Source organism: Lates calcarifer, linkage group LG20 (genome assembly GCF_001640805.2).
Source record: "Lates calcarifer isolate ASB-BC8 linkage group LG20, TLL_Latcal_v3, whole genome shotgun sequence".
Classification (NCBI taxonomy): Eukaryota; Metazoa; Chordata; class Actinopteri; family Centropomidae; genus Lates; species Lates calcarifer.
Genome location: NC_066852.1, coordinates 15,706,709 through 15,719,121, shown reverse-complemented (window position 1 = coordinate 15,719,121; position 12,413 = coordinate 15,706,709). Strand labels below are relative to the sequence as shown.

At 38.4% G+C, this 12,413-nt stretch overlaps 2 protein-coding genes and 1 non-coding gene across 5 annotated transcripts; 1 reads left to right on the top strand and 2 right to left on the bottom strand.

Annotated features, from left to right (window-relative positions):
* The first annotated feature begins 868 nt into the window (after positions 1-868).
* LOC108893942 (15-hydroxyprostaglandin dehydrogenase [NAD(+)]) lies at positions 869-7,242 on the top strand. The gene is made up of 7 exons (XM_018692428.2): positions 869-1,048; positions 2,138-2,261; positions 3,813-3,919; positions 4,265-4,361; positions 5,049-5,125; positions 6,458-6,615; positions 6,734-7,242. The coding sequence occupies exons 1-7, from the start codon at positions 956-958 to the stop codon at positions 6,846-6,848; spliced, it is 771 nt and encodes a 256-aa protein (XP_018547944.1). The 5' UTR covers positions 869-955; the 3' UTR covers positions 6,849-7,242.
* Positions 7,243-8,253: 1,011 nt separating this feature from the next.
* On the bottom strand, positions 8,254-11,775 carry LOC108893943 (15-hydroxyprostaglandin dehydrogenase [NAD(+)]). 3 transcript variants are annotated; one of them, XM_051078529.1, is made up of 7 exons: positions 11,614-11,775; positions 10,460-10,595; positions 9,875-9,998; positions 9,377-9,483; positions 9,111-9,207; positions 8,888-8,964; positions 8,254-8,622 (listed from the first exon to the last, which is right to left on the bottom strand). In XM_051078529.1, exons 2-7 carry the CDS (start codon positions 10,550-10,552, stop codon positions 8,578-8,580), a joined length of 543 nt encoding a protein of 180 aa, XP_050934486.1. In that variant the 5' UTR covers positions 10,553-10,595; positions 11,614-11,775; the 3' UTR covers positions 8,254-8,577. The 3 variants fall into 3 exon arrangements, with proteins under 3 accessions (XP_050934486.1, XP_050934487.1, XP_018547952.1); XM_051078530.1 differs by lacking the exon at positions 11,614-11,775 and adding an exon at positions 10,956-11,543; XM_018692436.2 differs by lacking the exon at positions 11,614-11,775 and adding an exon at positions 10,960-11,541.
* trnav-aac (transfer RNA valine (anticodon AAC)) lies at positions 11,760-11,832 on the bottom strand. The gene has a single exon. It is a non-coding gene; the product is annotated as a tRNA-Val (tRNA).
* Positions 11,833-12,413: the final 581 nt, after the last annotated feature.

The following is a 12,413-nucleotide window of genomic DNA, read 5'->3' as shown; positions in this document are numbered from 1 at the left end:
AAATCCTACTTTGCCATTGTCCTGCTGATAACGAGAAGTCTTGATGAATAGGAGCTATCAGATTACACAACACTCTACCTCCATCTAGTGACTATATACATACAAATGTGTATCTCCGAGTAGGACGTCACTCCAAACTCATTTTTATGCTGCTTTAGGTGTAAACTGTGATACTAAGAATTTTAATTACAATTAAGACGTCGCCAGAATTTCAAGGTGACACCTTTAAATTCGGTATACATATAATATAGTTACATTACATAACATTTACTCTTAACGATTTTAGGCTACATTCAATGTTTTAGCCGGTCACCCTAGAGCGCCCACAGTTTTGGTGTTGGGTAAGGAGAGGTGATTAGATTATTTAATTAACCTGATTACAGGCATGTACACAGAACCGAAGAATGTGTCAAAGCCAAACAGGAAAGGGGTGCGGTCTTTATTTACTGTACACCCACATGTGATGTCCAGTAAAAAAATGTACACAAATTTGAGGGTTTTAGTTTTCGATTCTTCGGAAGCTTAAGTTAGTGTACTAGTCCAACAGGTTCAGACAGGTTTTAAATGAAACTTGTCTTATTGACAAAGCCTACGGAAAAACAGGTGCTCCGTGTTGATTGTCTACATTAGAAGGATGTGGTGTCGTTTGGCACTGGATTGTTTTACAATCAACGCTGCTCTCAATTCACATTCAAAAACATTTCCCACAAAAGTCATTTGTGTTCCAAATTAAATTTTAAAAGAATTTCTCTTTGCTTTGAAACCTGCATTTTAAATGTAATTGTGTCTCTTTTGTGCCCTCTTTACCAGCATGTTTTGACACGCTACACATTCCCCTCGTGATGGGCGGGCTCGGTATTAAAGGACAGTGCCTTCCCTCGACTCGACACTTTTCTGTACCCGGCAGGGATCGGACCGCTGACATCCTCCTCCTCGTTATTACTGACCAGCTGAAATGGCTTTAGATGGTAAAATTGCAGTTGTGACCGGAGCAGCGCTGGGAATAGGAAAAGCAATAACGGAGACACTTCTGCAAAACGGTGCCAAGGTAAAGTTTCTGTCTCAGTTATGACTATGCAGCGTAACCCAATATAATGTGTAATTCTTTATCTGTGCAGACATGAAAAGCCTCTTAAACGTGATGCAAACAGGATGTTCAGTAAAATCTCCCACTTAGTCATTTTACACTTTAGTCTGGAATTGTTTCCTTCTTAAATTTTAATTTGCTTTAAACAAGTATCACAGGAATCTAAACCTGCTTTCAATGAAAGGTGAAAAGTTTTTCATGAATCTGGTGCCGCAACTTGAATGATTGTTTCTTGTTTCAAGATACAGATGCTCAGTTTGATTCAAACCAGTAACAGGTGAAAATATTGCAATATCACTGCAAAATAAGGTTTTTAGAACTCATACAGACAGAAATATGCTCATCAGACTAAACTACAACAGCTACAACAGAACACCCATCTGTTTGAGCAGATGTGCTTTCTGTTGTAAATCCCTGGTACCTGGTACTCCTCAAAGACAGCACACAGGTGTATCGTCTATAAAGAGTACAAGGTGTGATCATTATATTTTTTTCTATTTTTGAGGATCCTGTTAGGTCAAAATCGGATGCTCATTACTGCATAAGGACACACAGTATTATCCCATTTCTACTGAAATGTCCTGTCAGTGAGTCATTGTTAGTGTGCAGGGTTTTAGTACTGACTAAACAAAGGCAATCATCCACAGGATTTGCTCGACAAGATAAGGCTTTTTTTCTTATTTTGTTTACGTGGCTGCAGTTTCTTCTTGCCAAGTGGCAAAGCCAGCACTCATCAATAAAAAGATTTATGAAGGCTGTGGCTCGTTTGTGGAACATGAACCTGTTAGTCCTTGTTTGGAATGTAATGCTAGTTGTGGAGGCACACTCAGATGGTGTTGATTTGAAGGTGTTTCCAATATTTTGTCCAACACAGTACAATTCAACAGCACCACAAACTGCAGCCTCCAAAATGATCATAAACACAATCAAAACTGAACATTAGAACCTTCATGCAGATGGGTTTTTATTGTAGGTCTGACTAGATTAGACTACAGTAGCTTTAGTTAAGTGGTCCTAATAAACTAATGCATATCTGATGGTCCCTCACAGGTAGCTCTCTTGGATTTGAATGAAACTGCAGGGAAGAGTTTAATGGAAACCATCAATAAACTGTATGGACAAGGGAGAGCTTTGTTCCTGAACTGCAACGTTGAATCAGAGGAGCAGATCAAAGGTAACACACACACTCACACACACTCACACACTTGAAAAACAAATCAGGGAAGTGGGGGAGGTGCTGAAAATAGGAAAACAGCTGGACTGTCCTTTACTGAAATAAACATGTCTAGGAACACATGAAACTAATCAGTCCTGCTCAGACATCTTAGAGTTATTTGTGATCTATTTTGCAAACACAAATTCCAGCCTGCAGATGTTTGTCAGTACAGATACCAGAAAGCTCAGGAACACAGGGACATTTTGACCTTGAATTAAGCCTTCTACGTGGCATTTAATTCAAAGGTCGAGAACCACACTCCAAGATTAGTTTCTGTCATACAGTTACATTAATTACAGTTTGTCTGTGAAGGAGGCGTTTGTTAAGATTTTAAATGCTTGTGTGGACAAAGGAGAGATGAAAAACACTGCGTGGCCCTAGCGTACTTACAGCGAAAGTAAGGTTTTCATTAGGGGCCAGAGGACAAGGACTGATTCAGATTATTTTGTGCAGGAAGGCATGGAAAAAACAACAGTTAAAAGCATTCTTCTGATTTTGATTTAATTGTGAAAATATTGTAGAAATTAGACAAAAATGTGAGCTCTCTTGCAGACGTTACTGAGTCATTTATTGTACATGTAGTCAGTGTATTGTATATTTTATGTGCCAGAACTTTGCACAAGCAGAGCCAGCCCCAGCTGACACTGGGCGAGAGGTCGGGTACACCCCTCAAGAGGTTGCCAGTCTATTACAGGGCTGTCAAACAACCATTCACACTCACATTCACAGCTAGTAGTACTTCAGAATCACAAGTTAACCTAACCTGCACGTCTTTGGACTGTGGGAGGAAGTCCACGCAGACTCCACACAGAAAGGTTACCTAGAACCTAGAACCTTCTTGATATGCGGTGACACTGCTAACTTCTGCATCCTATATTAAATGTATCAAATGTATCAGTCAATATAAGAAAAATACAGTGATTAATTTTGGTCATGTCACCCAGCCTTGAATTGAATTGAAATGACACAAATTCATCGCAATTTCTAGGGGGGACCGGATCTCAGAAAGTTATTATAGTTAAAAATAATATTTTAAAATAAAAAATAATAATTTTTCACTGTTAGTTGCAGTGAATTAGGGCTGCAACTAACAAATATTTTCACTGTCTGTGATCCCACTGATTAATTTCCTCTACTGATGATTTGGTCTATAAAATATAGTTTATAAAATGTTCTAAAATACTAACATTTTCCATCACAAGTTCCCATAGTCTAAGGTATGATATTCATCTTACTGTTAGGAGAGTGTGAAAAACAGAAAATTCTAACACTTGAAAAGGATTTATGGCATTTCTCTTTTAAAAAAATACTTTAAAGAGAAAGGGATTATCAATATTGTCGCAGATTAATTCCCTAGTTATTGACTACTTAATCACTACTACTTAATTAACTGTCAAATTGTTGCAGTAAATGATGCCACTCTAAAGTGGTTCTGCAGTGGTCTAACAGCTCAACTTGGTTGTGAAATGAGAAGTTAACTACTGTTTGTTTTTTTTTTCTGTTCTCAAGCGGCCCTTCAGAAAACTGCAGAAACCTTTGGAGGGGTAGACATCCTGTGCAACAATGCTGGCATCTTGAATGAGCGCACATGGGAGAAAACTGTCTCCATAAATTTGGTAAGAAGCAGAAAGAGCACTACGCTGCATCTGGTTGCGATTACCCTTGGTTTACTTACTGGTACTCAGCTGCTCCACTCCCACATGGGAAATTACACCACAACCCATGTTATTTTTGTAATGTTTTGCACATTGCTGTCTGTAACAGCACAAACAGGAAAATTCACAATTCTTTCTTTCCAACAGTTAGTGTGAAGAAATGATTTGGCAACCTAACAATTAAATTCAGCAGGTTTTACACAGATTTTTTGCTTCCTCTGCACAAAGAACCATGTATTAATGAAAAAAAACCAAAAGATTTCCGCTGTTAAAATTGAAATAAACCTTAGACATTCTGTGTCGTAGGTGGGTGTTATCAGGGTAACCTACCTGGCTCTGGAGCACATGAGCAAGTTGACTGGAGGTCGGGGAGGGGTCATCGTCAACACAGCATCTATGGCAGGTAAAGTTAAGAAAACACTTTGTGTTAGCACATGTTCATTTCAAGTATCTAAAAATTTACATTTTAACCATGACTACACTAATAAACTTCACTCTTTTTTTATCAGAAATTTGTAAACCTAACCAGAATACCACTCATTTCACTCTCACTTCCTCTTACTATGGATATATCACTCGCCTGTAATCTACAGTAGACTGTGATAAAATAAGAAAAGATGTTTATGATGGTAATATTTGTTAAGTTAGTTTATGCTCCATGTTTGAAGGACTGTACGACCAGTGTGTTTTCCCATACACAAATTATACCTGTCAGATACATGATTACTTCATACCCAGTCATCAATGCTTTGCCTCTGAACACAACTGATAAAATTGTTGCTTCTAAATTAGAATTAAAAAAAGATTTCCTTATATATATATATATAGATATATAAGATGCGTACATGAGTCAAAAAAATTCAACATATTGGTTTATAGATGTGGTAATGTGGTACTAAGATTTTTGGCCCCATCTCTGCAAGCCAATAGTAAAATTTCCATGGTCACAGTCACAGCTGGGAAATTTTACAATTGGCACCAGGTGTCAATATTATTTAATTTAACATAATATTATTGCATGAACACAGACAGGAATTTTGTGCAGCCCTATTAATGTTTAAAATATGTTTATATAACTCATATCCTACAGGTATTGGTCCTTTATTTAGCTGTCCTGTCTATACTGCCACGAAGCATGGAGTGGTCGGCTTCACCCGAGCTATGGCGGTAAGGAGGGTTTTACCATTGTTATATTTTTTATTGTGTTTTACAGGACTATACAACATGTCCAAGACAAATTTCCATGCAGGAACACAGAGCTGGACAGGAAGGTTTTCACAGATGTGGTTATGATAAAGTCCAAGAACAGGAAGGAAACATTTGTGTACAAGAATTTACACAAGAAAATCTGGAAATCATTGCAAACAGCTTTAATAGTGAAATAAACTTCAGTAGGCCTTATATGTCATTATAATTATTTTTGCATTAGGCTACTGTTTATTAAACAAAGTGTATCATCTTTAAACAACCTTTAAATGTCAGTATTATTAAATTGATCATTTTTGTGATGTGATGTAGCTCTTAAAAACAGTATAAACAGTTATTTACCTCGGTGCTACTTGGAAATGTAGTTGAAGTTGCAGCATGGTCACTCCCCACCACAGTTCAGTGCTCTCAGCAGACCTGTTTCCCACAGCAGGAAGCTCTGATAAACCCACTGTACTCTACTGAACCTGCCCAGCAACAAATTCAAATTCAAATTCAAATTCTAATTTATCTGTATAGCACAATCTCATACAGAGGCAGTTCAATGTGCATACATATATACACATAAATACACACACATGTACATACATGCATATAGCATACATCCTGTACAAGGACAGTATGTTTTTTTGTTTTTTTTTAAAGCGCAACTGAGAAAGAAGGAAAGACTATAGTTTGGATTTAACAGAATACAGCATTGGAGCAAATCTAAGATCAGCAGGTGAACTGTTACATTCTTCAGGTGTGTAAACACTGAAAACTATCTCACCAGACTTTGAAAGTGCTGTGGGTACATGGGGGAGAATTCCACCCTGTGACCTCAGAGATCTGCTGGGATGGTACACTAACAGCATGGAGGTACCCTGTAAACCAAATGGCAGACAGACAAAACAAGTCACTAGTTAGTGAACAAAGTGGGATATTTTGCTATTGAAGAGCAGATATTTTTTTAGCAGAAGTAAGTTGAAGAAAACAGAGCTAACCATGGTTTGTCTTCCAGTATTACGATATAAGACTGTGGATGTTTGTATTGCAGTTTTGGTCTTGGTTTCAGAATCATCAGACCCCATTGTGAATATACATTCATCAGGTGAACATGAGCTCTACTACAATGGGGGGAGAATGATGACATTGCTGTGAAATAAGAAACTGTATGGTGACATGGGCATATTCTGCCCCCACAAAGAAGCAGTTAATACAGCTTCAAGAATCCTGTGTGAATGTTACAAATAAACAGAGAAGAGAATATAATAGTGTGACAGATGAGGCCTTATTGTGTGCGACTTTTATCAGGGTGCCTCCACCACGTCAGGCTACGGTGTACGGTTCAACGCTCTTTGCCCAAGTTTCGTCCAAACTAATCTCCTCTCCACCCTCACGTCTGAACTGGGACAGTTCGCCAACCTGGCTGAATCAACCCAACAATTAATAGACAAGATGGGGATATTAAAGTAAGTCTTAACTTGTGTGTCTGTGTTTTTTTTTTTTTTGCTAAAGGTGCCTCTTATGTATGATACAGTGTGCATGCATTCATTGACTGATTGATGTCACTGTACCTTTTTGATTCAGTGTGTCTGACGTAGCTGAGTCTGTCCTGGAGCTGGTAACAGATGAGACAAAGAACGGAGAGGCTCTCCTGGTCTTCCCCAAAGGAAAGAATTACATGACATTTCCTTCACTCTAGTAGCTCCTGGCACAGACAAATGACAGCACTATCATACAGTACATACAGGAATTTGTGATCAAAACTGCAGGGCTTCTCATTGTTTTTAAAAATACATTTTGTTTCTAGTTAATCATTCCATTTCTACCCTACCATAAGTCAGCGTGACCTCAAACATGTCAACTTTTATTGGAACGTATGAGAGATTTCTGTCACTACATTTAAAATCCAGAAAGTCCAGAATGTAATTTTGCGTGATGACCATGGGGTGTTGCTATTCAACCGACAAACATGTCCATCTTGAAGGGTTAGTTCATCCACATTACCCCATTATTATATTCCATAATCATCTCATTCTGCATATAATGTAATGAAGTCATAATTTGTGAACAATAAATATACTCATGCACATAAACCATGCTGTTCCTATTTGTTTTAGTTGAGATTTAACTTTTAACAATTTTTTCTCTCTAGTTACTGTATGTGTATGTGAAGGACAGAGTCATCGAAAAAGTGATATCATTAACAAAGTGTAAAACTGTGACTCTCAAGACATGAAAAAATACACTCAGCGACCACCTCGTCAGATACACACTGTACAGTCTAATGCAATCCGATACAAATATTCTGCCATAAAGTCTATTTTTATTATGCCTGTAATGTTTGGTTTTTGTTGAAAGTTATGTGGAGTTCAGACTTTAAGCATTTGGACAGTTACACATTTTGGGAGATACAGCCCTTTTAAAACATAGTCCTAAAATTACAAAGGTTCAAAAGTAACTGGACCTGGAATTGGAGTAATTGGAGGTAGTGTGTTTGCCAAAATCAACAGATGGATACTTTATAAAAAGGCAGGCGCACACAGGAAAACTAGAAAATGGTGAAAGACCTGGCAGAGGAGCACAAGTTTTGTGAATGACCAGAAAATCATATGCATGATGAAGAAAGAGCCCTGTAATGACAATGTACAACAAGTCAAGAAAGCTCTCCAGGATGAAGCCGTACATGTTGTCAACAATCAAAAGAAGACTTCATGACCGTAACCTTACAAGGATCCACCAGAACATGCCAAACCCTGGTAAAAAAAAAACTTGCTATATAGTTATATGAATTCTTGTCCCATTTCTCCTGAGTACATATGTGTGTGTGTGTGTGTGTATAAGTCTATCTGTGCATGTCTTTATACACTTGGCTATGCTGGAACAAAAGTTATTTTATAAGAGCAGGTGAATTTCTTCATGTTGGGAAGTTACACAAAAATCTGATTCCAACTGTAACTGCATCAACCGTCTTTTTCTTCTCTAGTGTTTATATCAGCTGCCAACATATGAAGAAATGCCTGAATATAGCACAGGATACACTTAACCATAATCGTAATCGTTTGTATGAATACATATCACTGAAAACAGAGAATGAGTTGGCCAAGTTTTGATTCTAGTACATTTATTAGAATAGAAAACATGGTGAGTATTTGATGATTCAACAGATTATTTCAAAATGAATATAATCAGATGTTTCAGCCACATAAAACAGTGTAGAGAGCTACTATTAAAACTTGATGACTGTTTTTCTTTAATGCACATTAAAGTGCTGAGAAACATTTACAGTTTTAATTACAGAGGCTATGGAGGCTTAGTTCTGAATAATAGTGTAGTGGTTTGTCATTGCCAAAACCTACTGGGTAATTGTGGGGAATGTCACATATTTCCTCATGTCAGTTTTCACCATGAGGGCCTCTCCATTGTTTGTCTCATCTGTCACCAGCTCGAGCAGGCACTCTGCTACCTGAGACACGCTGAAACAAAAGGCACAGTGATTTAGCACTGGGTGTTCCCTTAGCATTAGCAGTAACTTTGCACTGACAAGATGTGAAGAGATCAAACAGCAAACAGTGTGGCTGTTATCAACAAATTAAAGTTGCAATGGATTACATGGAAGCATTGTTTTCCTGTGAATCCCTTGCAGTTAGGTGGACAATCTAAATCAAGCAAGGGAATGGCAGACTCTGCCATTACTAGCAATAAAAACAAAAAAGCTTTTTTTAAGCAAACCCTCCTTACTGCCATGGCTCGAGTGAAGCCAATCACTCCGTGCTTGGTGGCTGTGTAGACAGGACAGCTCAGTAGTGGGCCAAGACCTGAAAGACGTGGTTATATGAGTCAACAGGGTAAGGCTATTTTTTTTCTCTACTGTGCTTTCCTTTACTAGGAGATAATGACAGAACTCCTTGCCATTTCACCTTTTTTGAAATAAAAACATAACACAGTGCATTGTGGGACATGCCTGCCAAGGACGCTGTGTTGACAATGACCCCTCCCCGACCTCCAGTCAACTTGTTCATGTGTTCCAAAGCCAGGTAGGTTACCCTGATAACACCCACCTACATCGGAGAATAATTTAGCTGTTGATTGTTACAGCACAAAACACAATGTGTAATGAGTGCACATGGGGTAATCTAAGGACAGAGGAGTTTTTCCAGGTAAGTACGTGTTAGTCTTTTTATGGATAATAAATAACAACCTGGATGACATCAGCTTAGAAATTCTTACAAGGTTTATGGAGATACTCTTCTCCCACTCGTTCTCATTCAGGATGCCAGCATTGTTGCACAGGATGCCTATTCCTCCGAAGGTTTCTACAGTTTTCTGAAAGGCAGCTTGAGGGCAGCAAAAACCACCGTTAGATGAAAACTTTTCATTTTGCAACCAAGTTGAGCTGCATAAAGAAAAAACTACTGGTTGTATTTTGTCGTGTTCTCGCTGCTGTACGCAGGTCTGTCTCGCATAGTAGACCTTGATCTTAGCTGTAACTGATTAATCATGATCATTGCCTAACTTTAACCCCAACTGTAGTTTATTTGACATAAACACCTTTCTCTAACCTTAATCATATAGTACTTGCCATGCACAGATATTGTATAAAGTGTAAAATTTTTAATATTGGTACATGTCATTAAACATTAAACAGGGTTTTGCAAACTTCAATCAGAAGTCTCATGTGGTGACAAGGTGACACCTTTTCCTCACAAGTGTGCTTGTTTGTGTTACCTTTAATCTGCTCCTCTGATTCAACATCACAGTTCAGAAACAGAGTTCTCTCCCATCCGTACTGTTTGTCGAAGGCTTCCTTTAAACTCTTCCCTGCAGTTTCATTCACATCCAGGAGGACTACCTGTACAGGTGAAGGTCTGTCAGGAGGCTAGACAGGTGAAGATCTCCATGCTTTTCATGGCTTCATTTGTGGGCTGTTTCCAGAGACGGGCTAAAATGTAGTACTGTACAGTCTCCACTTATTGACTTTTATTGCCACATCAAAGCTGGCTAGAGTTTGCCTCAGTGCACCTTGAGTTTTGAATGGGCACAGAAAAATGGCAGACACAAACTATAGACACTATACTATTTCAAAAATACTTGATTTATCACTTTTGTATGCCACAAAAAGTACTCTCACCCATCTCTAAGCCATGATTAAATGCCAAATGCAGTGTGCTTGTAATATTTTAAATATTTTAAAACAACAACTTTGACTGTAATGCAGCAAGGGCATACACTAAACATACACAAGTGTACACAAAATTAAACAATCACACACAGCACTTCGGGCTATGTTGCATAACTGGGACAAAACCTTACCTTTGCACCATTTCGTAGAAGAATCTCTGTTATTGCTTTTCCTATACCCAGCCCTGCTCCGGTCACTACTGCGATTTTACCGTTTAAAGCCATTACTGCTGTTCAGAAAAGAGAGGGGAGGTCGGCTGTAGGATCCCTGCAAGATGTATAAAAGTGTTGATTCGAGTTAAGTTAGTGAGCTTTTATACCGACCTAGGAGGATGGAGCCAACCAGTCAAAACCAGCTGGCAGTGAGGGCAACACATTAATACAGCCAGTAAAACTGCATTGTGTTTAATATTAACCAAGTTGTTTTCTGTAGCAACAATCCATTAAAACCAGACTGCTATATCACTAGATAGACAGTATTACTATAACTTGTATCTAGCATCATATTTAAAAAAAACAACAATACTATTTTAAAAACATTTATGACATTTTAACAGTAGAATATTGAGACCAGGACCAACAGTTTGATACGCAGTCATAAAAAAATGAAGACTGAATTTCGGTATACCTACTTAAAGTGTCCAAGGAAATGTATCAACACAGGTTTGAGCAAACTGAATTTGTAACCTGGAAAACCAAACTCGAGCTCATGATGGATAAGGAGAAAACAAAACCCACTTGTGGCCAAAAATATATTACATCCGTAGTGATAAGGACTACCATAGAGAATGAATACGGAAAGTTAAGAAAGCTTAACTCTACAATCGCGGGAGACCGGGGTACGATTCCCCGGCGGGGAGACGCTCTATCTCTACACAATGTGATGCTTATGTGTCACAGTTTATGCTAATCGTACGGTCACAGTAAACTAAACTACCACTTACATTAGCCATAACACAGTAACAGCAATGCCGATAGCTACCATAGTCCTAGTGTTATGCTAGTTCACAGAGTTTATCTGCCTGCACAACAGCCAGTCGTAATGATAAGCCTCTGCTAGTTAGCAGCGGAGACTTGTGATAGAGTATCTAACGTTAAAGTTAAGCACAACATTATAACTAACGTACGACAAACGTTCTCAACCTAGTGGCATACAGACTAGCTAACGTTAACATTAAACGCTAATACCGTGATAAAACTATCGACCACAACACATTACTACCAAGCTACCTGCAGTGTTTCCCATTAAGTCGCGTAAAATTATTATTAATCATAGACTAACCTACCGCGTTTGACATGCGCCCGATGTCCCACAAAATATTGACGTGACTAGTTTTAACTGCTAAATGCAGCTAAACTTGTTCTATCGGCAAACCTGCGGCTATCAATTTGAACCCCTTAGAAACAGAACGAGAAGGGAAAAAAAAAAAACTGTTTCCGCCCGGTTTCGAACCGGGGACCTTTCGCGTGTTAGGCGAACGTGATAACCACTACACTACGGAAACTGGTGATGGACATAGTAGAGGGGTAGTTCATTTAAATCTGTAGACGTGGTCTACGAGAGAGAATGATGAGTATCTGATATCGTGTTGTTGTCATATTGTGTGTCCCCAATGGCCACAAACCTTAGTAAATAGCCATCATACGATAAAGGCCTTAGCTAAGATTAAATAAAATGTAAAAGGTTTTCTGTGGCAACCAGTCATTAAAAACAGACTGTTATTAACAGTGAGACAACAGCATCATGAGGTCTAACTGGAAATGACCTCATTACCTCCTATAACTTGCATCCAGCATATATATGTCAGGAATGTGTGGGTACAATTTTTAAATGATTTTTGACATTTCATTAGTAGAATATTGTTAAAGAAGTTTCAAATGAAAAACAATGAATGGAGTTTACAGGGTGGAATACAGTACTATCAGTACTGGAGATGGCAGGTCTATGGTGTGAACTCAGCTTGTACACTACAGAAATTGATAGCCATTGAAAGATAAAGGCCTGAAATAAGATTAAATGAAGTGTAAAAAGTGGCATATAGTAGAAAGAGTGGCTATTGTGGAAGACTTTTGCCCTGAAAATCTC

Bases quoted from the DNA above. Each gene is read 5' to 3' on its own strand.
- LOC108893942 (XM_018692428.2), top strand. From the start codon at position 956: ATGGCTTTAGATGGTAAAATTGCAGTTGTGACCGGAGCAGCGCTGGGA. The intron at 4,362-5,048 runs GTAAAGTTAAGA...CATATCCTACAG, and splicing joins CAACACAGCATCTATGGCAG to GTATTGGTCCTTTATTTAGC. The intron at 6,616-6,733 runs GTAAGTCTTAAC...TTTTTGATTCAG, and splicing joins GACAAGATGGGGATATTAAA to TGTGTCTGACGTAGCTGAGT.
- LOC108893943 (XM_051078529.1), bottom strand. From the start codon at position 10,552: ATGGCTTTAAACGGTAAAATCGCAGTAGTGACCGGAGCAGGGCTGGGT. The intron at 9,999-10,459 runs GTAAGGTTTTGT...TCACCTGTACAG, and splicing joins TTCTACGAAATGGTGCAAAG to GTAGTCCTCCTGGATGTGAA. The intron at 8,623-8,887 runs GTAAGGAGGGTT...CTTTTGTTTCAG, and splicing joins GCTTCACTCGAGCCATGGCA to CGTGTCTCAGGTAGCAGAGT.